The sequence below is a fragment of the Falco rusticolus genome, chromosome 12, assembly GCF_015220075.1.
Source record: "Falco rusticolus isolate bFalRus1 chromosome 12, bFalRus1.pri, whole genome shotgun sequence".
NCBI lineage: Eukaryota > Metazoa > Chordata > Aves > Falconiformes > Falconidae > Falco > Falco rusticolus.
In genome coordinates, this window is record NC_051198.1 from 26,885,309 (window position 1) to 26,910,415 (window position 25,107).

The following is a 25,107-nucleotide window of genomic DNA, read 5'->3' on the forward strand; positions in this document are numbered from 1 at the left end:
AGATCGAGGTTGTGTACTATTATTTTAGCTTCCCCAGTCCAGAACAGCTGCAGGTTCCCAGTCTGAACCAGGATTGTTATTCCTTGTCTTACAACTTAGCATTTGTACCTCATAAATGATTCTCTGCACCAGGTCAAACTCCCCCTCCAAGGATGAATCCAGAAGCAACGCAAGGGGATTGAATTTCACTCTCATTCCGTGCCCAATTCTCTCAGAGCCAGTTTTACGCAAATTCGTCCTCTTCCCCTGTGAAAAGGTAACACAAGTTACAGCGTTTTCTTTCCTGGAAAGAACACTACAGAATTGCTTATTTGGGAATGACCAATTAAGGCAATATTTAATATGAAATTTAGACAATTTTCTACCAACTCCCCAACACATTACAAAGATAGGTTATGCACATTATGAAGTATCTCTGCCTTCATCTCTGGACAGGGTCACTATCCAACCCAAATACAGAAGTCACCCTGATCAAACACATCCGCAAAATAATAAAACTCCCAAATCCCTCAAGATCAGGGGAAAATGCCTTTTTTTTTTTTTTTTTTTTTTTTTTTTTTTAATTCAGATAATTTTAGCAGTAGCTCTCCAGGCTGTTCCACAAACCAAGGAGTACACTCCATGAAGTCCACTACTTTTAAAGCATCGATGTTTAAGTTCCTAACGGTTTCCTAAGTTTAGCAGAGGTTAGCAGGAACAAACATGGAAACCATGGGAAATGGTTGAGGAAAGAATATAGAGCCAAGTGTAGAAACGCTTTAGATGCGCTCAGTGATGCTGGAAACCAATTATTTCTATAGCTGAGTTTGTACTCCTTCCTTCAGAGAACACGCACGCATTAGCTCAGCCCTCTCCCCAGCTGGCTGTGCAGCAGCAATAAACACTATTCATCAGGGTATGTAAATTTCTGACAGATGTCCAGGCAAAGATGAATTAAAATGACTCATGTTTTGCAAGAGCAAACATGTGAAGATAAGATATATAAGACGACATTCCCAGAAAATGCTCTTTTGCCTGTTGGTTTATACACAATATCAAAAGTACAGGCTTTTTAAAGAAAGAGCCTGTCAGCACAACGCAAATATTTAAATATGCAATCAAGAAGATGGGCCGGTTTCTTCTCATCATTGCAGAATTATTACAAAACCAGCCAGAAACCAGTTCTTATAATTTAGGATATCCTACCACTCAAGTTTCCTTGTAAAAGGGAGCAAGGACAAAGTCTTTAATGCATGAAAACACGCAACGACTATTCTGTGCAGAAATTACAAGGTTAAAGCTTTTAACTCTGCTGCACTGAAGTGATGGAGGAAAAAACACTTTCATGTATCAAGTTATTAAAATTCTATTCATGATGGGTTTTAAAAGAAACTCTTTGAGGAACTGAAAGCAGTAAGCATATTTCTGTTCTTCAACAGTGAGGTCCCACTGTACCACACGCACAGATATAAACCGGCAAAACAAACAAGACGGTAAAACGCTGCCTACCCTTAACCCAAAGGGACCACATCTTGATGCAACTTGAGAACAGACTGATGTTAAATCAGGTTCCAAAGAAAAACTGAGAGCACATGTCAGTAGGAGAAATGCAAGCAGCTGAGGTCTGCAAATGAGTTTTTAAAGCAGAAACTAAAGTCTGTTTCGCCATATTTTCCAAGCAAGGCACTTTCAGGTAAACAAATCCAATCCAGGATTAAGATAATTAGCATCCATCTCATATTAGCAATAGTGGGAAATGCTTGTAAAATCTGTATCTGTGCTTCCACAAAAGAAAAACAAAGAACAAAACCCAAACCCTTAACCAAAAAAGAAAAACAAAAAACAAACCCCAAACCATTCTCTTAAGAATGAGGTACAGTTTGGATGTAGTAGGCAGACTTCTGTAGGCAATGTTCCTTACAGCCCAGAAGAGTTTTACTATTTGTGTACCAAGATTCCATTTGAAACTTTTCATCATGTCTCTTAATTCCAGAGACAACAGACTTTTCCTTACTGTCATTCGCACTGGCGGTCAGGGCACCACACACAGAACAGATCTCCGCAGAGAAACCGCGTCTGGCTGCGTGACCGTTCTCCCACACCTGCTCAAGCTCTACAACACCACGCACAGGATTTACGGCAGAGCTCGAGATGACCCACGGACAGGGCGCCCGAGTTGGAGGTTAACTAATACTTACAGGAGGCAAGGAAAACTGCCCCGTAACTTCAGGAGGCCTCATGCTGAATGAGTCCTCCCCCAGACTCTCGGGTTCCCCTGATGGGTAGGGAGGCGGTGGGTACGGGGGATACTCTTCCATGTAAACCTCCAGCGGCAGTGAAGCTTCTAGGCTGGGCTCTTCCATTTTTGGCTGCGCGAGTTCATCACCGTCCGCTGCTCCCTCAGGCACAGTGTCCAAAGCCACGGAGGGAAGGACAGCTTCGCTCTGATCTGCTGGTGTGTTTTCCGTTTCCTCAGCAATGGCTGGTTCTGGCATAGAAGAAGCAGCTGTTTCTTTTTCCGATTCCACACTTAGATAAGGATTTGGGATTTCGGTTGGGCTTTCAGGACTGGCAGCTGATGCCGTCTGTTTGGAGGGATGCGATGGAGCCGAGATAGTCTCCATTGCAGCCAGAGTGGTCCTCTGGTACAACAGCTTCTGAATATTGGGGCCATTAGGTCCTTCTGGCTCGGTGATGGAGCTACGTTTCTTCAGCGGTCTGGGGGCATTGGACAGCTTCTTCCGTAGCGCTTCCAGGTCAGCATCGCTCTGGTTGCGGTACGGGTTGGATAAGAAAGGCAGCAACTTGGTTGGGCTAAGGGGACGGGGTATTCGCTCCGTTTCGTGGTTCTCGTGAGCGGAGGCTGTTGTTTCCGTCTCGGGCTCCGGACTGCCCGGCTTGCCTTGGAGGCTTGAGTAGACGTTCTCCGTCTGCGGCAACTGATTCTGTACCCCAGCTCCTGCCATCACAGGCTTGCCATACACTGCGGAGAAGTTCAGAGAGGGGCGGAGAAAACATAATTGCGTTTGATCAAACAAGCCAAAAAAACCCAGGCAACCCGATTTACCTACACAGGGTAAAACAGTAGAATAATACAATCAACCAAACAGAAGTAACCAGGTAATCAGGATTACCATTGGTGATCTTGCAAACTCAAGATGGATGTTCTGCATGTTTTGTTTATGCTGACAAACAGCAAGTAAGATCCACCTAAGATTCTTACAGCTGCACTAACCCCTTCAATTCCCCCAAGGAACAGCTTTATACACACAGACCAGCTGGAGCATACATCTATCCGAGGCTTGAGGTGGAGAAACACGTGCTTACCACTTGGGAAGTGTGGTCCTCTGGTCTGTGCCCTCGTCAAAGCACTCTGCACTGCCTGCTGGAAGTTCTTCCCAGGAGTCTGCTGTTGCGTGTACATGCTATAAATTGAACTTGCAGCCACAGTTTGAGGCTTTCGAAATGGTGGGAGCGAGGTCTCTTTGGATGGCTGAGGGGTGAACGGTCTCACAGCTGCTGCTGGGGGACTCTCCTGTTTGGAGGAGGGAAGAATTTGGTCCTGGCTAGAGGAAGAAGCTGCAGGAGGTACGGAAATTCTTTGCTGTATCTGCTGAGAAGGATGGGAAGGCTGCTGTGCCACTGGTTTTTGTTTGTTCGCCATAGTTACAACAGCCAAAGGCAGCTTCTGCAGGTTTCCATCCAGCTTAGTGTCAGAAGGTTGCAGATGACTAGCTTGTCCAAAGTAAGGCAAGTTTATCTGTTTTGGTTTAGTGGGGACAGGTGGTGGTACCTTTGTTACATTTTTATTGGCCGTCTGAGAGACAAAAAAAATTAATTAAGATTAAAACAGGAAAATATGTTTCAGGAGTTTTGCTGTGAAGGTTCAAAAGATCCTCAAAGAACACCACAGCATCTACTGTTGCTGCAACACTGCTTACAACAACATCAGAAACATGAAGACACTTCTTGAAACATTTTAACATCGTAGTTGTTTCATCTTTGAACTCATTCTCTTTAATTCTTTCTGTAGTAGCTATGTTTCAAACATCAAGCAATGGCAGGGCACAGTAATTTCTCTACCCATAGCAGAGGCGCCCAGCAGCATCCGTAGGCGCCAGGCTTGCTTCCCGAGGGAGCCCCTGCCACCCCCACTTCTCCTATGTTACTTCACCCCGACCCGATCAAATTGTGCCCTTGTGCCTAGATTTAGGTGGGAAGTCTCACTGCAGTCAAACATCTGAAGGATGGTGCTGCGTTATAAACAACGAAACAAGTGTGGAAATGATTTTTTAAAACCCGTGCAAATGTGTCTGTGCATATAATCTTTGGGGGAACAAAACCCCAAAACTATATGCAGACACACTAGTACAAGTAATACCACCATTTTTACCTGTTCAGTCAAAATTTAGATTTTCACCACAGTGACTGTAGGGAATGATTTTGAGCTACCAACGGCTATTAAAAGCCTAGAAGACCTTTTTTCCTTCAAAGTAGTGTTTTAAAAGACGACCTAGGTACTTTTCAAAGAACCTCCTGACAGCAGTATTTGGAAAGCTGTATGGTAATCCCTGTCAGATGGAATGCAGTAGCTCCAGTTTCCTGCATACCTGCGCTTCTCGCAGGAGATCTTCGCTGCTCTGGTTCTTTCTCAGTGTGCCGAGCCCAGCAGACTGGTCCACAGAATCAAACATTGAGAACGGACGCACTTTCTTCTCTTTGTCTCGTAAAAAAGTTTCTCCTTCAGCTGTTGTCAGAGAAAGAGGAAGACTTTTAAAAGGGACTACACAACTGTAGGAACAGGAGTCTTGTTCTGTGCAATATTCAAGACAGCATACGCAGAGATGCTTTTTGTATCCATCCTACCCCTGCACTAAGGACACAAGCACCTGCCAAACGCTGTATCTTGCAAATCAAACAGGAGCGTGTACGAAGGCATTAGTATCTACTTTACCACCTGAAATGAGTTCTTTCTTAAAAAAGAAAAATCCCTGTGACATCATACTAAAGCTTATATGGCAATAGTCTATTATTTTTGTGTGTGTGCTTTCAAATGAATTCTACATATTTACTGAAGCATTTAGAAGGGGCTGATATCATTAGCTAGAGTCTCCAGATTTTAAGATTAGCCAAGTACGTAAAAACATACCTTGTCCTTCACTAGCCACAATTCCTTTTCCTGAAGTCAAGGCTGATCCTTGACTAATATGACTGTCTACATTTGAACTACTCCAGTCAGTGGCAGATGGGGAAGGTTTTGTACTGGGGACCACAGAACCTAGGAAAAAACACGGGGAATAGATTAAGCTAAAATAATATTTTTATTGACTTATTTATTACAGGTAGGTTTTTTGGTAAGAGTCAAGTCGTCTAGACAGTGTACAAGTATCATAGGTTAACTGCTATAAATCCTATCACTTTAGATTTTTGCTTAATGTTTCAAAAATAGAACGCAAAACCAAGCTCAGAAACAACCACCAAAGCAGCAGCAAATCTGTTTGTCCTAGGATGTCTGCACCTACAGCATTCAGTCAATAAACTTATCTAGACTACCCTCTTTTCCAGTCAGTAAGAAACTTTTCTTGGGTACTTACAGTAAGTTAAGTGACAGGATGGCAAAAAAGGATGAGAAAGATACATTGTGCCAAGAAAAACATAATGCTTTAAAGCATATGCCAGTGATATCCAAAACAGTAGAAAAATCATCTGTATGTTCAGTGTGCATTAGACACTGCATTAATGCCGATCTTTCCATTGACTGGAGTAGACATCCAGTCTGCTTCAATTATGAAAACACTTGCAATTTGCTATTAGTTTAAATATTTCACCAAGTTCTCTGTACTAAATTCTAAATTATCTACTACAACAAGTGATATTAAATTCAAACAGAAAAGACAAGCAGCAGAGGAAAAGTTTCCATTCTGACAAAGTATCCGACACCCTCTCTCTAGGAAAGCAGTCATTTTACCCTAATGCTAAAAAATGAGGACTAATGTTTTAGTTCAAATAGCACATTCCCATGCCAAAAATTTAAGTTTGGTACAGACTAGAGCTAAAATTCAACTCCAGCAGTTTTAGAATCTGCAAACCAGATAAAGTGAAAGAGTTCCCCATTCTCCAGTACAGCAAGAGGCACTTGGACTGGTTTTGTGCCGTGGCCACTTTAGTAGTATCTGCCAGAACTGGATACAGAGGGAGGGAGTTAAGAACAAATAGATAGAACTATTCTACAAGCTCAGACTCCACTTTTTCCTTTTAGGAAGATCAGTTTCTCTTCTCTCCTAGCTGAAAAGTGAGTCTTTTCCTCCCAAGGTAGTACAGAAGAGATAACTGAAACTCTCCAGTGCCTCCAGACCCCTCACAGAGCTGCGCTGTATCTCAGAGGAGAAAGCCACAGAGAGAAGCCAGGAAAATATCCACAAACACGCGAGCAGGAGAGGCCAAGCCTCGTGTCAGGTGTTGGACTTCAGTCTCTCCACGTTCCTACATCATCTACACAGCAATAAACCTGCTGGCATTTCTGTGCTACAATCCACTGCCTCCTTTATCGTATTTCTAGTGATGCTGGTTAACCCTTTACATACGTCATTTCCAAAACGCATGATCAGAAGACTTGGCTTTGCTAGTTTTTAAGTCCAGTTACCAGGTTGTTACTGTGTACATCCTGAAACTGCCTCTGGAAACTCAACCAAACACTGTTGTATAGTTTTTAGGAGTATTTTAAAAATAAAAAAATATTTTACAGAAAAATCCTCCTGCATCCTATGCTGTATAACAACCCAAATTGCTCACTAATAGGATTACTTAATTTATAATACTTTGAATCGTATAACCTCAGTGCTTATAAAATATATTCATTGGTGCAGGAAAATCGCAAGTAATAAAACTGACATCTCAAATAACACGTTGCTTTAAAAAAAAAAAATAAAAAAGAGCTGGTAGATAAGATAACAAAACCTTTCTGGAAAAGAAATACTAATCATAAACTATTACCTGCAGGAGCTTTAGCTTGTGAACTGCTCCCAGCTCTCATGTTGGGCAGAGTTTGTGTTTTCAGCGGGCCATCAGGTACCTGCAAAGCTTGTGTCCCATCTGAAAATGCTGGTTTCACCAAAAGTTCAGGTCTGGAAGCAATACGTGGCATAGTAGAGGACTGGATATAAGGACCTACTGCTGCCACTCGACTTGGAGCAGAAGCCACTGGCTGTGGTAAATTCCCATCTGAAGAAACCTTTGGGAAAAGAAGAAAACTTAAAAAATGTTATGCTGCAGTATCAATCCATCAGTCTGAAACAGAAGTCAAAAAGGATAAGGCAACTAGAAAATTATACTCCAGTATTAGAAATGGTTTTTTTAAGGCTTTAAGAGATATAAAACTGAGGTAGTAATAGAGCACACAAAAAAAAAAAAAAAAAAATCTAAAGAAGTCCACAACAGCATACGAAGAGTTCTTGTCCATAAACAGTAAGTAGGTTATTACCAATGTACCATGAAAAGTACTTTAATAATACAAGACTCCCACCACGTATGGATAAAAACAAGTCTAGCACCTGAACAGCCTTCCCCACAAGCAGGTTTCTACTTCAGACTGTAGGGGCCACAAACTAATTTAATTTTTGTTGTTATTAAACACCCTGTACTCACTGGTACATTCTCTTTCTGTTGCAGAGCTGCCTTTTTCTTCCACAGGCGCTCTCGCAGCTCATTAACACGCTTATCCATGACTGCCACCTCCAAGTTGCGCTTGTTCAAACACTCCCTCTGTTGCTGCAGCTTGGCATTCTGCTCCTGGTTCAGTTTGTTCCTCAGCTGAATAAATTCACAAAGCAGGGGGGTGGGAGGGGAGGAGGGGAAAACAACAAAAATAAAAACAAATTAACTTTCAAGATGCGGGACAGGAAGCAGTTACAAAAAGAAAAGCCTTCTATAAAAAGTCATGCTAGCAAACTCGGATTATTTGCTCTGGAAAAAATGTGGGTAAGGCTCCAAATTTTGCAGAAAGGGAAGAGAAAGATATATACACTGCGTGCTCCTGCCCCTGCTTACCTTGAAAGCAGCACAACTAACCCTCCATCCTCCGCAGGCAGGCAGCCACGCGGCTCTGTCAGGAACAGGAGCGATGGGATTTCTTTCCAACAAGGCAAGAAACGACCCAACCAACTTCCAGCCCTTGGAGCTGTGGGTCACAAACTAGCCTTCCATTACCTGCAGCTCCTTGTACAGGCGGTCGAGCTCAGCTACAGCTGACTGGTTGTCGTGGTAACCATCAATTCGGCCATTCTTCAGCATCTCCAGTTGCCTGGTGAGTTCCTCTACTTTTGACACGGCCAGCACCAGCTCGCGCTGCTTTTGCTGGAACAGGCTGTTCATCTGTTCAATCTCCTCCACTGGAGAGGATGAGAGAGCACAATAGCTGCCCTGAGAAACAGCTGAGCGTGGGCTGCTTCCCAGGCAGCGGTTAAGGGGACAGAGCGCGCCCCGCCAGCCTCCGGAGCAGAGCTGCACAGAGGCGGCCGCACACCCGCGATCCCAGTCAAACCAGCTCTTCCTCCAAGTAGTTGCAAAAGCCAACTCGCTAGCCAGATTATGTAAATTCAGTCTACTTAGAGCACTGACGGGGAAGGAAAAAGAACATTTTTTTTTTACTTTCTGAAGTACGGAAACAAACAAAACCGCGTTACCAGGCTGAATCTCATCTGTAGAAGCCTAAATTAACTTAATGCTGAATTCAGCAAGACGACACTCACTCAGCCACAAGGCATACTTACGGTATTTAGAACTCTAAATTTAGGCTGTAGGAACTCAATGACAAAACACACGAACTGTCCTACTAAACAAAGACTCAAGAGGGCTTTTTAGGGTCTACCACAAACAGCCGTCATCAGCTGCTCCCACTGCCAAAACTGTTGCATTACAGAACAAAGTTTGAGCAACCAGTAAGAGTTCAAGCAAGTCTAGGACCAGACCTGCCAGGCAAGGTGCACGGAAGCAGATACACATGCTCCAAGATGTTCTATTGCTCTACCAATGTTTATTTTGTGCAACAGAACCCGAACAGGAAATGCATTCTCCCCACAGAAAAACACATTTGCTTTATCCATTAAAGCACAATGCTTCCTAATTAAACAATATATTTATATTTTACCTTAACAAACCAATATATTTTCATTTGAGTCCAGCTGGAAATGACAAGTTCTGTACAATACGTACAGACAAAGGATGAAAAAGTAGGCAGAAGAATGTGTGTTGATACAAAGTCTGAAGTTAAGTATTTAATGTTGCATCAACATGCTGAACTGCAAGCACCCAACTAGTACTGTAGCAACCCAGAGACTAGTTGGATTTCAGTAATTAAAAAGAAAATACTCAGCCACCGTGGTCATTAAATTACCTCTCACATAAGAGACAACATGGGTATCGGGCCAAGCTTTGTTATTGGCCAAGAAAATAACACCCTAAATGTGGGGGGGGTTGACATCAGGGATGGAAAAAGTTACTGTGGTACACAAAGGTATTCAAGTAAGCAAAAAAACTGCACAGTAATTAAAGAGCAGATATGCTAGGCTCAAAACACAGGGTGCTCTTGTGGGATATTTTAATATAGGGTAAGAAAATATATTCTGTTCTAGGTCATTCAGTTTTCTTGGTACATACAACATGTGAAATCATTAAGATTAACATTTCCTGGAACACTGTACATACCTCTTCTGAATCGCTGAAATCACCAGAAATTTTAGAGTTCCAAGAATCACACTTCATGAAAAAAATCACAGGCTACTTTCCCCAGGCAGTGACTCACCTAATTTCCCATTGCTGAGTCTTTTTTGTTCCACGTGGCCTTTCAGCGCTCTCACTTTCTTAAGTTTGGCTTCCTGATTCTCAGCAATTTCCTTTAATTGCTTCAGTTTTTCCTGCTCAGCAGCTTGCTGTTGCTGTCGCTGATCTTGCTGTTTCAAGAACTTCAGACGTTGTTCCTGCAGTCAAGGAATTTTATTTATTTATTTAAACAAACTTACGGTAAGGTACTGACAGAAACAGTGTCTAAACTTCGAAACAATCACTGCAGCAGCTCAGGTCAGCTGTAACCCAGTACCCTGAGTTCCCAGAGTGTCAAGGGAAGTCTGAGAGAAGCGAGCAAACACGTACTGATTCTGTCCCAATACAATCCTGGGACAACCATTCCCTAGTCCAAGAACCTATTGAAACAGAGACTGCATCCATGTCTAATGCCTCTTGGAAAATTTTTCTGCCATGAAACTGCTCAAAATCCTTTGAAGCCTAAGAAAAATTCCAGCATTCATGTTCTATGACATTTGCCAATTTAATTTAATCACTACTTGTCTCCTGAGCTAATGATTATTTCCACTCTACCTTCTCCATGCTTTTAATCTTGTACTTTACACACCCCTATCATACATCACATTTTAAACAACTATAAGGCGTGCTGGAGAATATTAGATGTTCTTTATACAGGAGGTATTCCATAAATTATTCATAATTTTCATCACTCCCTGCACTTTTACTAGTTCTGCTAGAACCCCCTTGAGATGGAGGATCGCTGTACACCAAAGCTCTGAAGATTTGCCATGTCCTGGTAACAACCACCACTATCACAACACAGGATGGTTCAAGACATGGGAAAACCTCCACAGTGACCAGGGCCCTCATTGCACACAGCCTCCAGTTCTGGAGACGAGCGGTTGTTCCAGTGATAGGAGAACTACCAAGACTTTCCTGAGCCCCTACTAACAGCCAAGACTACCACTGCTTACTAACATTAAAACTCAACACTTAAACAAACAAACAAAAAAACCCACCCAACAAACCCCACGCCAAAAAACAACCAAACAAGCAAAAACCCCAACAACCACCAAAAATCACCAGTCACATTTAGAAACAGGGACTCACGCACTTAGAATAAAAAAGGAAGAGCAAAAAGTGATCTTGCCTTCCGGAGAAAACCAGGCAGCACCTACAGTATATGTGCTAGTTTAGTATCAATCCCACACAGGAAAATGTCAAAAAATAGATTTTACAGCTTGTGTCTAAAAAGAAAGTGCATTTTTCTCCCCTCAGAATCTATTTTTAATATCGCATCTGAATTCAGAAGGCAGGAAAGAGGCAATGGAAAGCCTTTCTTTGAAAGGGTGTCTAGGAAAGCAGGTTTGCTCCAGAGAGGAAAATTAAATGAAAAAATTCTCCCAGTGGGATACCCACAAGGCTACTCTTCTTCAAACCACAGGCAGCAGACACCTACCTGATGGGTAGCTATCCCAACTCAAACTTTTTTTTTTTTTTACTATCTTATGCAACTCCCTTTACAGTAAATATACATAATGTTCCTATTTCTGTTTCCATATATATAGTGACTACAGTGTTATTTGTAAGTCCAGGATCTATTACCACGACCTGTAAGTGAAACAGAAGTACAAATGTTTTGTCTTCTCTCTTATTTTTAAGACATCTCAGCTGTGAGAGAGAAGAGGGCAACATTCTGCCTTGACAAATTAATCAGGGCAGAACTGGTATTAACCATGCTGCTAAGCTCCAGGTGAAAATTCCAATTACTTGGCTGATTTCTTACATTCACAGCTGCACCTTCTTCATACCTGTCCTTACTGTAAACCAGAAACCAGGTTTTACTGGCCGTTTTGACAGGCCGTGGTACCACTTTGCAGGTGCTGCAGAACCATCAGAAGCCATGGTTTGAAGCATCTCCCCGAGATAGGATTATTGAAAGCCAAGGGAATTGAACAAGATGTTAAAATATATGGAGGGACTGGGTGGGACCCAGCTGATCTCAAAGGGACAGGGAGACAGGGCTGCTGACAGAGGAGGAGGAGTGAGACGAGAGCCCCGGCGCAGCCTTCTTCCCCAGTAAAGCACGTTCTGATATGCTGGGAACCCAGACAGTTCGCTTCAGGATGGGCTCACATTTAACGATGCTCTGGCCAAAAGCAGCTTTTTCCATTACAGTTTCAAGTGTTGTTGGTACACACCACTCTTAAGTCAAATATGAAATCTATTTCACTCTTCTGCAGATGCATTCAGGGTATTTTTTGTCCCAAAACAATTCAGGAGCACCCTGCGTGCTTTCATTAGCTTTTCTGTTGTTGTTCAACAAGCATTTTATAAATCACTCTTCTAGTTACTTTTATCACATACATGCAATCTCCTCCAGGCAGCTGCCCCAGGAAACCAGGCACACTGAACTCTATCAGAAAACAGCAAGGTACCATCACAGGGCAGCATTATATCCAGAGACAAAAGTGTCATTCAGTGATCAAGCCGGTGAATGCTGGTCACCGCACGGAGACAAACAGAGCTGGCAGAGCCACCAGGATGGATGATAACGTATTAATGTTATGTGCTTTATCCTTTTAGTAAGCTATACGGTCACTTACATCGCTGGCATTATTTTGATGTTTTACTACTGGATATTTGCATAGATTGACTTTCAAATTTAAAAAGAGGCAGCCAAAGAAAGGGAGACCTCTTACAGAGGTGAAAAAACCCCAAATCCCCAACCCTCCCTCCACCTCATGTGACTCTTTCTACCTTTGTTCCTGGCTACAAACAATCTCGTTCCAAACTCACCTTGTTAGCCAGCATTTGCTGCTGAGCCTCAATTTGTTGCTGCTGGCGTGATGCCATTTCCTGAAGTTCAGCCAGTGTCATATCCATCCTTGGAGCACTGACCTGTCAATGAAAATCCAAAGCATGCCAAGTCTAGAATTTTTAGTTTCACTAGGATCTAACTCAACAGAGCTACTCCAGAAAAGTACAATAAAGGTCTTAAAAAAAAAAATAACAACTGAGTAGCCAATAAAATAATTAGAAAGAAATGGTAAAATAAATAAATAAATAAATACATGCACAGCCCAACCCAGCAATACACAAGCTGACATTCTCTTGAAACATTAATATTTCTAGCAAAATGTTTCTAGCAGCATTTTAAATAGGCATTTTGGAGCCCTTTATAATTAAGCTCAGCATGAATCAGCTTTGACTGACTGAGCCCAGAATGCTCAGCACATGGCAGGATGGATCTGTGGTCGTAGGTGTACCATTGCAATTCAAAGCACTTCAACGTAAGTTGAAGAAAATGGAAAGTTTAAATATAGTAGGGGAAAAAATAACACACCGCTCTCAAAGATAGCACTATTATTACATTAGTTACCTGTTCACACATTTCCTGAATCTAGATTCAATCTTACATCCGTAAGTACATCTTCTGGAGCAAGAATAAATGACAGACAATGGATTCAATGCTGAAACACTAGCTGGTCTCAACTTGAAATCCAGAACTAGGGATCTCTGACACGAAACTGACCACGAAAATAATCAATGAACTGAAGGAAAAGGAGAGAAAAATTCTGATTGGAGTAGAGAATGGAAAGTATGCTGAGTTTGCTGCTCTGAGATCACCTGTACAAACACAGATATGGCAGCCAATGGATCTCAGGCACCTCTCAAAAACTGAAAGCAAGGGTGATAATTGCTAGAGGCTTTGTGTCTATTTTAGAGCAGTCATTAGCAATATCTCCAAAATCTCTCTCAAGTTTCCAGGGTAGGATTTGCACCAGTATCTCAAAAGAAGGGAAGCCTCCATTTTCACTATACTGGCCACTGCATCGAGCACTTACTCCATTCTCTATTCTTCGATCGCCAGGCACTTTCACGCCATTTCTTTTTAAGGTTGGATCTTGAGACCTTTGTCCAGTCCCTAGACAGAAGTACAGGAATAGTCAAAGATAGTAAGCTACTTTAGGATTTTTCTTACCCCTTTAGACACAGCATTCAGTACAAAAAGAGAAACAGTACAATCATTTTGGTTTAGAATCTAAACACCTGTTCTTCCCATGTGCTTACCACTAAGATAAACTTAACTGATGACACAAGACGTTTTATGAAGAGGTTTCTTTCAATGTCAACATTTGTTTTAAAACATTGGACTGTTTAAAAATAGCCAAACAAAAAAGCTTAACCAACAGTACACTATTTCAATCTCTCTCCTGCAGTCAACAGGCAGTTGGTCCCTAGTAAGTCTGCATTACAAATAGTCACAAAAACGTGCTCCCTTCTGCAAATGACAGAAAAATAACTGGTTAATTCACAGAGAGGCAGTGTCTTAAAACCAGTGTCCAGATGTTCTGGTATGCCTTCCTCAACTGTCTCACAGAGGACATGAATAACAAAGGTTAGTCACCTGTCATGAAAGATGCATCATTTAACCTACAGCTGATTATTCACACATAAGGAAGTTTAAAAGCACAATTTTTTTTTCTTCCTGGCAGTTGTTGTGGCAGTAAAGGTGCTACTGAACTAGAATCCTACTTCAAGGTTTCCATCAAGTTACGTACAGTGTTCAGATGCCAAACACCAAGCTTGCATATTTCCCTGCAGGACACACATGTACTACAGGACGAAGCCACGTCTGTCAGCTTCTTGCCCATTCGATACCTATTTCAAGGCCATACTCCTGCAAGATGAACTGCAGAGCTCCTGACTATTCATTTGCTCTTCCTCAAATATATTGCTTAGCAATGCCATGGCCAGTAAAATGCCAATAATCCTAACACTACAAGCCCCCTGGACTTGAAAAATTACATCCTGACAACTAAACTTCATTATAAGACCCTTAATGCATAGCAATGGCACAGCTTTAACTTTCCATGTACTCATTCTATCATCATCACACATTTCAAACATCAAGATACATTTAGCAATTTTAAAATATGCTGGGTACAATGGCACTTAAATGCAGTATGTCCAGCACCGAGTAAGGTTACCAAGGATGAAAACAGAAAAACGGGAGGAAGAAGAATCCAATAGACTGATTTGAAGATAAAAGTCCCATGGATGCTACCAAAGAGATAAATGTGGGATGCACAGAAGAACCTTGAAAAGCAAAGAGTGATTTTCTTTATAGGTTTCATACTTAGATTTACAATACATAAATAATTACGTTCTCAGAGGACTTGACTAGGCAGTTCATTTAAAACTACTCCTGAAACTAATACGAATGCATAGATTGTGGGGAAAACATCAAAGAACTCTATCTTTTTCCAAGTATTCTAAATTTATCACCCTTGTAAAGTATGATCCAGATTAAACATCCCAAGCCCAAATAACAGATTATATTACTGGACAACAGTGTGGTCACTAGATTTAAAAGAAGAGACTGTCACAGATCTCTAGATAGTTAACAGTGGCTAATATATTTAACAAAGCCCCTGGATGCTTTGGTGATTACCAGCTTTGGAAAACCTGCAAAGGTATCAATTTGGATTTAATGTTCCCAAATCTGGCAAGGGAGGACGAAGTCTTTACTAAAATTTAGAAGTTTTCTGTTACTAACATTCTCTGCTACTAACATTCTCTGTTCATAAGAAAATAACAGTCAGACCAAAAAGGCCTGCAACACCATACTGTCTATCAACATTAATAAATAACATATGCAAGCTGTTGCCTCGATCTTGAGGAATGAAGTGAAACTTAGACAAAGGAGCTAGCTGAGATCAACACCTACCTGCTTCCCGGCAGGGAGAGCGTTCGTGCCGAAGAAAGAAGCGAACCTCACTTCTCTGCATTCCAAAGCGCTGCAAAATATCCAGCATCCGTTCATTATCGGCTATGGGACGTTCTGAAAAGGTTAAAAGCCAGTTGACTATTACATCCCTATGTAGCTTGGGCACATACCACAACAAAGCAAAAATGTCTGTCCATCACCTTGCACTTGAACGCCTGGTATTGTCCAGGTGCAGTGTGTGCACCTACCCCTTGCCCTCACCCAAGGCATTGCTACCTTCTCCTTAGGAAGACACAGTACCTCTCCTTGCTTCTGAAATTAAACCAACGCCTCCGAGAAGCAGCTACAGCCCTCTGAAAGTCCACCCCCTTGCAGGGAGAAGCTGAGGCACCACTGCAGCCCAAGGGGAAGCAAACAGGCAATTTAGAGCTTTTGGCTCTAGTGCCTTAGTTTTGTATTTGCAAATCATCCTGCCTGCTGACCGCTGCAGGGAACGTGCTGCCATGCCTTCTGCTCCACGTCTGTGGCACCTCCAACGTATTTCCCAGTCATTCCCACCCCCTCCTCAAGGGCTCCTCTGCCCTGATTCCTACCAGGACTCATTTACTTCCTATTCCACCAAGAATTAAGAGAGATGGCAAAGGAAAACTCTCAGAGAAGAGGAATTCTCTTCTTAACGCTTCCTGAGGATTGCGATCAAATGCTGGATTGCAGCTCTTGTGCTGAAGCTCAGGCAGAAGCACTCCATGCCCTGAAGAGGCTCAGTACCCAGCGGGCCTGATCCTCGGCGATCCATCACAGCTCCCGTCACTTCAAGTATTCTCCTATAGCTCCCTGTCAGCCATAGATCTGGCTTATTCTCTCAGACAGCAAATTTCATGAAGTTCAGATTACACGTGTAAAAGCTGAACAACTTAGGATTCACAGGTCAAAGAAAAAAAAAAATACTAGACAGTGAAAAGTGACTCCACTAAGAACTTGCCATTTTCTTTCAGACAGTTAAGACAACGTTTCTTTAAAAGGTACATGCACAAGTTTCACTGAATTTCCTTTCCTGCTCTTGCTCCCAAGTTCAGGATTCTGTCACATCTCTAATTTTTAAGGTTTACTTGTTGTCTTTTGATATTACAAGAATCCAGTGGGAGCCTACATTCACCACCTTCACTTACCAGTCCTCCTCCCTTTCTGTATTACTCTTCTTCCAGAAGTTACCCACTTCACAGCTGGGCATCCACAGACAGCATATAATTAGAAGTACTTATTGGCCTCTCAATCTTTACACAAAAGCAATTTCTTTTGTTACTTTAAACATTTCACCATAATTTTTTAGGTCTATTTTAAAAGTGATGGCAACTATGTGGTCAATGTATCACAGCAGTCAATTTTACAGAGTCAGGATACTGTCATAGTATCTTATGACAACATCTGAGACTCATGATCAGGTTGGATCCATTTGCACTGGGTGCCAGACAAACAGAAGATACTGTTCCTGGCCTGAGAAACAAGCCCAGAGGACAAAAACTGAAACTAAACACCTCCAGTTTTGCATCAGTTTTGGTTTTCCCGATATTGTTTTTGTTGGATGTTTCCTTTCATTATTTAAGCAAGGGGAGGAAAAGAAAAAAGGAAGAAAAAAAGAGAAAGAAATCAGAGAGTAGTTCATTCATATTCAATGGAGTCTTTCAAAGTCAGTCTTAATATGGAATAATCATTTCAGGGGAAAGTATAAATGTTTTCAATTTCATAAGAAGAAGAGTTACTAACACGTTTTCAGCACGTGAAAAGCTCTTTTCAACATAAAAGTGTTTCCTTAAATGAAAATGCTGCAGCTGTGCTCAAGCAATCTAGGAAGGAAAATTTCTGGAGTCACTGTCAAAAGAGATTAGCTTTACAGAATAAGCAAGTAGGTCACTGTTACAGAAAAAGCAGTCTCTTGGCGGATACTTGTCTAGACAGCTAAAAAAGCTCTTCATCTGCTGAACCCTAATTCAAGGGAAAAAAAAAGGGGGGGGGGGCAAACCCAAAACCAACAGTACTGTTGTCAGATTTCCATCTTAAAGAATATACAGCAGTCTTATGAAACAGATTTCTAGCAGCTCAGCAATACTTCAGCTGAAACTCTATTATCAAGGGAGATGCCCTTTACACAAGGATTCTGTCAATACCATTCAGTGACTTCAAAGGAAGGTCAAAGAGATTTTAAAATACCAAACAAAACTACATTTGGAACGCTCAGGAAGAAAGGACAAACAATCAGACTTTTTTTATTTATTGCCTGTATGTCTCATAAAAAATAATAATAAAAAACCCCCACAACAGAACACCACCACAAATCTTTGTACACGCACACAGCTTTTGACTGCCTTCCACAGCGGCTGAGGTAGTCACTTAACAGAATCCTGGCGATAATAGGAAGATCAAGAGAGTTTGCCCCAATACTCATCAAATTTCAAGCAAAATTAGGAGGACAAGAGGAGGAGGAGGGCTGGAAGAGTATTAAACTTGCTCCCTTCAGGGAGCAGAGTGCCTCAAGCGCACTCGCAGCGATCTTTCAACGTATGCTTAATAAGGTCTGACAACAGAAGCTAAAATTCCTGAGCAAGCATCAGAAAAAGAGACACAAGCGATGTAAAAAGGATCTCAGTAATTGAAGTCTGAGAAATAATTTTCCAATGCAAGTCTTTTGTTCCTACCCCAGAAGGTTAGCTGTCGTGCATCATGTTTGTTATAAAATAGTTTAATTTGTTCAGTGTAAAACGCAAATAAAATAGAAGTCACGGTATACCTTGGCAAAACAAGATAGTGAACTTTGCCAACATCTAAAATGAGATCAGATAAAAGCTAAAAGTATTTCTCTCCCTCACGGCCCTCCCCCCCGCCCCCCCCCCCCCCCCAAAAAAAAAAATATTCAGAGCATACATGAAAACACATCTTGCAAGTGGTTGCTACTGGATGTTTTAAAGATGGTTAAGAAAAGATACATTTTATCTGAAACAACATGCATGTACTTCATCCAGTACTCAAGTCTTCTATTGTTACATGATTCGATACTCTGATTTTTGTTACTAAGTACAATTGGAAACTGTATACAGTTTTACACACACATATCAGTGTTTGTATAAAGCAGTAAATAATTAGCAAATATGACAGGATCAGTGAAGGGAATAAGAATAATTTGGTTTCTAAAACAATTGTCAAGGCTTTCACTGCACAAATAGATAATACCTTTTTTTTTTGCTCTTGGGACAATAGCCATGCAAATAACACTTAGATATCTGTTCTTCCAGTATCTCACGGCATCTTTGCGAAGACTAATCTCAGAAAAAATTCTCTGCTTCACTTCACGTTTCTGTATCCAGACTATTTTCTTACATCTCCTTGAGTAGCACAGAGGCTGACAACTTGATTTTACAAATAAACTTCCACGTATTATATGGTCCCACTCAGCCACAAGTTCACTTTTCAACTCAACAAGACCATTTTGACACTAAGCACTGGCAGACTTCACTTGCCTCTCAGTATAGGTTCTCTCCCTTGGTTTCAGGACAATCTCTCTGCCTTTTCTAGCATATTCTACATGAACATCTCAAAAGTCAATCAAGAATCCATGTTCAGGAAACACAAGGAAGGGAGCTGCCCACTTTAGCAGAGCTCCAGCTTTGGTAAGGACAGGAGAACCCTGTCCCTCACCATCACAACCTCTTTAACAGGGCGTGGGGCCAAGGCCAACTATAAATTCAGTGGTTTACCTAAACCTTTATTTAATTGTCTTTCACTGTAGACTTTGGTATTGGTATTAGACAGAGTTGGACAAAGGTGTACAATAAAAACACTTCCCTAAAAGATCTCTTCCCATGCTGGATTTGTGATTTTATTTCACTATCATTTAAAAATGAAAGATGCCCTCTTTTCTAAGGAGAAGAAAAAAAACGTGTTGCATTTTTTACAACTTGGAAATATCAGAAACATTACACCTGTTAGAAGCAGCTAAAAAAAAAAAAAAAAAAAAAAGAAACAACTCACACCTCATCCTATTAAACAAACACTGAGCTCACCAAAGACTTCTTTGAACAGCTGTGAGCCTGAGCCAGCAGCAGAGGAGGAGAGGAACATAAGCCCTTATCATCTGATTCTTTTATAATTTTGTTGAAGTATCTCAAAAAAGTTGGATCAAATACTATTTTTCATGACTTAAAATCCTTCTGTGATTCACCTCTGGATGGCTACCAGTATCAAATTAGTACCATGGAGACAGGAGATAAGTCAAGGAGTCCTGCCCCATTTAAGCCATGAAAAGTTAGCCATGCTTTAGCTTTCCACTTGTTTGCTGACATGGTCTCCAGTTCCAGTGGAGCACTGCAAGCCAGGGAGATTTCAACTTCAAAGACAAAAAAAAAAATAAATCGGGAAGAACACAGAAGGAAAAACAAAAAAGCCCCAACTGACCACGTACATAAAACTCTTTTCCACAGGCTTAAAAGGACAGGGGAAAGTCAAAAGCAGTTTCTATGTCCTCCCTCCTACCCACCACCCACCTTCCTTAGGGCACTTCACATCAAGCAACTCCTACTAGTTCTGGTAACACTCCTTCCCTTCCAAACTCAGTTAACACAATCAAGAACAATGAAGGTGACATAGAAAAAAGAAGTTTTCCCTTGCCACTGCAAGTGAAAATGGCTACGGTTGAAGAAATGATTCTGACTTGAGCCACAGAACTACTGATACTACTTCAAAACCACACACAGGCCGCTGGGATCCCACTGTGGGGAGATGAAGGAAGAGAACCGCCCCGCCCCCCCCCCCCCCCCCCCCCCGTATCCTTCAGAGATTCATTTGAGTCAGAGAAGGGCTGCACAGACACAAGAACATCCGCGTGCTTGAGACCCCTTCTTTTGCTTTTAACTCTTTTTTGCATGCGAGAGCCTTTCCATAGACGCATTACTGTACAGCAGGTCTGATGAAGAGATTAACAAAACTGTAAGGCAGAAATCCTCTGGGACAAGACCACATCTGTCAGGTCTCCCTGTGCTACGTTCCTCGAAGCAGTGAATGCCCAGGAACCCACAAAGTGGAAGCCTCACCTACCTGAGCCACACCACACCTCAGCCAGGTGGCACTCGCTCTCACCAGGCTCCTTGCACAGCTCCACCACGTCTCTGCAGGTGGTTTCAGGGGTGACTGGCACCTCAGTGAAGTGCTGTTCATTGTTACTGAGGTACACCGTCAGAAACATCTGGAAGAGACAAAGGCAACAGCACATGGTTACTTCCCAACACAAAGCCAGACTGCACATCAGACACATTAAACTTACTTATTTTCAACGGCATTGTATCATTTGTTATCAACTACTGTGCATGTGGAATTCCAAAACAAAACCAAATTTATTTTTAAGGTACAAGCAAGCAAGACTACAGAAGTAATTCTCTGCTCAAATAAGTCACATCTGTGGAGGATTGTTTGGTTTTAAATCTGGACCTACTGCTCCTTCCTTCTCTTAAGGCGACGAACCCCTCCCACCTTGCAATATGTATATACTGCACCCATTTAACACTGTAGAAGAAACGGTCATCTAGAGTTCAGAAATATTCTTCATACTGAAAAGCAATGGCAATTACATCTGTTAAAAAAAAAAGAAGACTGAAGCTTACTACATAGGCAGTGAGGTGGAAACATAATTGGCATTTCCGTAACACTTTCATCATAAGGTTTCTTAGACACACAAGTCAACTTGCTGTGCCCTTCGTCTCAGGCTGAATACAAGGTCACCTCCAAGTGTCATTCACAGGAAAGCAAGGATATTTTACTTGGCTTCCTCTTCATAGTACAAAGATCCTTCATCTGTGCTCATTATTCTCTATAAACACACTACACAGCTAGATGTTATTCTTGCTCATGTCTTTCCTGCCAGAACTAGAAAACAAGCATTTTGAAAAGCAGTTGCCTTTATTTTATAGAAAATATTGATAATTACTGCCTCTGAACACCACCTTGCTGTATGCTACTAATATTAAGCTGCTAGCTATAAATTAACGTCAGTTCTCTTCTGAGACCTGTTCTCAACCTCAGTATCAACTGGCTGCTAAGGTGCAGGACTTCCAACGACACCAAAAAAAAACCCAAACCAGTCAAATATCTTCCAGAAAGCAATTACTCCACTAAGCATTTCAAGGAATGGAAACTTTATCAACAGGCTAATTTTTTCAGTATTTTTCATACAGTTGGAAAAGCTGTTTTTGCAGGAAAAGACACAAATCTTTGCCTGTCCTCCTTTTTTGAGGGTAAAAGGGGTATACATCCTCACAAACAACAGTTCATAGGTAAAAAAAGCCACCCACAACAACAACAAAAATACCAACAAAAACCAGTCCAAATCAAACAAGACAAGAGAGAGATATAAATGTCCTTAGAAATTAAAACAAAACCAAACCACATTACCACAAGCATTATTTCTGTGATTCTGTGTGAATACACTGGAATGAATATTTTTGATGCCACTGCAAAGCAAAATTGAGTCCCACCTTCCTCACAGTTTTAGAAATCCCCTCTTGGGGGTTCTCCTGGAACACAACCCTGCACACTCACACCTCTGATGTCTCCAAAACCTTTCCAGGGCTCACTTGAGTGCCGCGATCCCCTCCGCCACTCTGAGAGAAGCTATCTTTTTTTCTTTTTAAAACTTCTATGCAAAGACTCCACACACAGCATGTCTTGTTACACAGAGTGTAAGTTCTTGTCCCACTTGTGGCAGTATAAACACTTGCCAATAGTACTTCAGGCCTGGGCACCACACCAGATTTAGCACCAGGAGCATGCAGTTCCTCATCTCTAGCTTTACCTAGCTCCCCAGGACAGCTGTTTCTGATAAATTCCTAAAGACCTTCTACAAATATTCAGAGAGTGGAAAAAGCCTGCTGAAAGAGAGCTCAAAACTACCTGTAATCCTTAGGAAAATGTTTAGACGCCCCTCAACCATCTCTTTGTCACGTTATAAAGGGGGGGACGGGGACAAGCAAACCAAAAAACCAAAACCCACATGCACTTTAGAGCTTGTAAGGAGAGGAATTAAGAGACAGAACGTGGAAAACACAGGCAGCAACAAAAGCCCAGTTCCTGACCGATGGAAGCCAGTGAATCCTGCGGAGGGCAGGGAGGCAGATGGAGCAGGACACCCAGCACTTGAGGATTTTATCTGGAATCAAGGCTGCTGCTCACTCCGCAGCCCCGGCTCTTGGAGGGGAGCATCCCACCCAGCCAGGGTCACAGCTGTTCACCCACAGGCCGCAGGGAATTTGTTTTAACTCTCTGGTATGCTTTGTGTGGGCCAGAACTGGGTGACAGGCAGGCAGATAGGGTCAGCTTACCACATACATTTATCATATAGCGAAGACGGGTGCAACTGTTGTGCTGTTTACAGCACCACACGCTGAAGTTCTGACCTAAATTAAGAGACAAAGCTTTCCAAGCAGGAGCTCCAATACTTGGCTTTAATCTTTTGTCACTGAACACGCTATCTTTTAGATGTTTGTGTTCTAGAGGAGGTCAACAGTGATGCGCAATCAGGTTAGATATCTCTTAATCGCAAAAATGGGGCAGTATAAAATAAAATTTAAAAAAAAAAAAAAAAAAGGTCCTCCCAAATAGCTTTAGACCAGGGTTACGTAGGTATGTAAAACACATCAACGTGTCACATTTCATGCTGTACAACCTCAATCCGGAAAAGCACTAAATCGCACAGGCTATGTATCTGCAGTAATATTTGTTAGTTTTAAAAGATGAGCTCACAGATGGAATTAGGAGGAAAATTATAAAAAAACATGTCATTATACACAAAGCAGACCTAATCTGACCTAGCAGGGCTGTTCACTCCTCAGTGTGCCTGGTTTATATCCAGTTGTTAATCCTAGGATTTACCAATACAGACAACTACAGAGGAAGGTCACGAGTTGCCATTTCTATCCACATGCTCAGGATAATTACGTAATACATAAGCCAAGCACTCAGACTGGTGCATGGGGCTGTTTCTGAGACTTGGTAACGTCTGCATTACTGCTATCTCACGTATTCTAGGAACTGGGGGGGTAAAAAGGAAAGAGAAAAAAAGGCAACCAAACTCTGCAAGTTCCCTAAAAACATACCTCGAAGTCTTAAGAGGTCTAAAGGCAACTAAAAGGCTACAGAACTGACACGACTTTCACAGCTACCTCCCACTTCCCCTTAGCTCCAGGGACAATGCTGAGATGGTTCAGAAGTCCTCCAAGTAGTTGTGTCCCTCCTCTCCCACCCAAACGGTGGTCACATTTATCACCTTGCAGGGGAGAGGCAAGGAGTTAGCCCTGCCTGCTCCACTGCCTGCACATCTGCAAGGTCTCCTGGGGAAGCCTGCTGCCCACCTGGCCCCGTCAGAGCCTAGGGCAAGCACTGACCAGTATCCACCAGAGAGAAGCCTCTCTCCCCAGAGAAGGCTGGAAAAGGTGAAGAAGCTGGTGTGAACCAAAAGCCTGCTATGGTTTCTTAGTGCTGCTCATAACCCTTGGTGGCTACTGTGGCTTGCACCACCTCACACTGGGATCCCAAGAAAACATCCTTCCCCTGGGAACAGCTCAAAAGCAACACTTCTTACCCACCCTACCAGCTGTTTGATCGCTGTGAAAAAACAAAGGAAACATGAATATTCTCAAGACACCTTGTTCAGAAGTTTGAATCCTGCAGATCGTATCAAGCTAAAGCGTAAAGTGGTCTTTTGCTCCTCCCTGAAACCGAAGATGTTAAGACAGTTTATATATAGGCATCCAGGAATTAAGATTGAAGGAAAAAAGGAAAAAGAACACGCAAAAAAAATTCAGGTTTAGCCAGGCATAAAGAAAGCTTGGTAAAGGAGGAGGTATCTCAGTCAGACCATGCACTTCTTTTAAAGACAGCATCCAGGCAAATACCAAAATATCTGGCAATCCCATATAGTCTTAGATCAGGGTTTTTTCCCCCCTCCTAGACTTCAAAAGGTTGCGTTTTAGTATACAGGTACACTCAGCCCAGTATACAGGCTGAGCACTTTTAAACAGGAGTCAGGTCCCTAACTAAGGTCTAAACTAAAGATTTCCCCCTCGTTCCCCACCCCCAAGGTGTACTCACTGTTTATAGGGACAAAAAAGCTTTAAAATGTAGAAGTATTCCAGTACTGTGGCATACTTGCAAGAAACCAGCAATGTGCTGTGCACCTACTGAAGCAGTTCCTTTTAAAAACCACATCACAGATTTCAGCTGACTCTGCTACAGCTTTAGAAAATAAAAGTTTGCAGTTATGGAGCCACCAAATGAGACCGTTCGATCGGATGCACCAAGGGCATCAAAGGGATGACCAAGGACACAAGCTAAAGCAAGAGATAGTTTTTGCAAGGAATGACTGCAATGCATGCCTTAGAAACAACTGAGAGTACCAAACATAAAGGACTTCATGCCTCAAAAAAGCCTGCCACTTAAGACACAAATTAAGAAAATCCAAATTGGTATGAATAGCAACTTTGAGTCCTCTCAGTTTGAAATATATAATTTTGTCCCAACCCATATTACTTACGCATCACCTCCAACTACAGCCACTA

General features: G+C 42.0%; 1 protein-coding gene across 3 annotated transcripts in view; it reads right to left on the reverse strand.

The window, feature by feature from the left end:
• The window catches only part of TP53BP2 (tumor protein p53 binding protein 2), a 55,401-nt gene that overhangs the window by 8,478 nt on the left and 21,816 nt on the right, over nt 1–25,107 (reverse strand). For all 3 annotated transcript variants that reach the window (XM_037405196.1, XM_037405197.1, XM_037405198.1), the window contains 13 exons: nt 20,597–20,744; nt 15,512–15,625; nt 13,626–13,705; nt 12,577–12,678; nt 9,779–9,953; nt 8,185–8,366; nt 7,624–7,788; nt 6,973–7,210; nt 5,129–5,257; nt 4,590–4,726; nt 3,307–3,796; nt 2,178–2,962; nt 109–246 (listed from right to left, as the gene is read on the reverse strand). In XM_037405196.1, the coding sequence (XP_037261093.1) occupies nt 109–246; nt 2,178–2,962; nt 3,307–3,796; nt 4,590–4,726; nt 5,129–5,257; nt 6,973–7,210; nt 7,624–7,788; nt 8,185–8,366; nt 9,779–9,953; nt 12,577–12,678; nt 13,626–13,705; nt 15,512–15,625; nt 20,597–20,744 (2,883 nt within the window). The remainder of the gene's footprint in view (nt 1–108; nt 247–2,177; nt 2,963–3,306; nt 3,797–4,589; nt 4,727–5,128; nt 5,258–6,972; nt 7,211–7,623; nt 7,789–8,184; nt 8,367–9,778; nt 9,954–12,576; nt 12,679–13,625; nt 13,706–15,511; nt 15,626–20,596; nt 20,745–25,107) is intronic.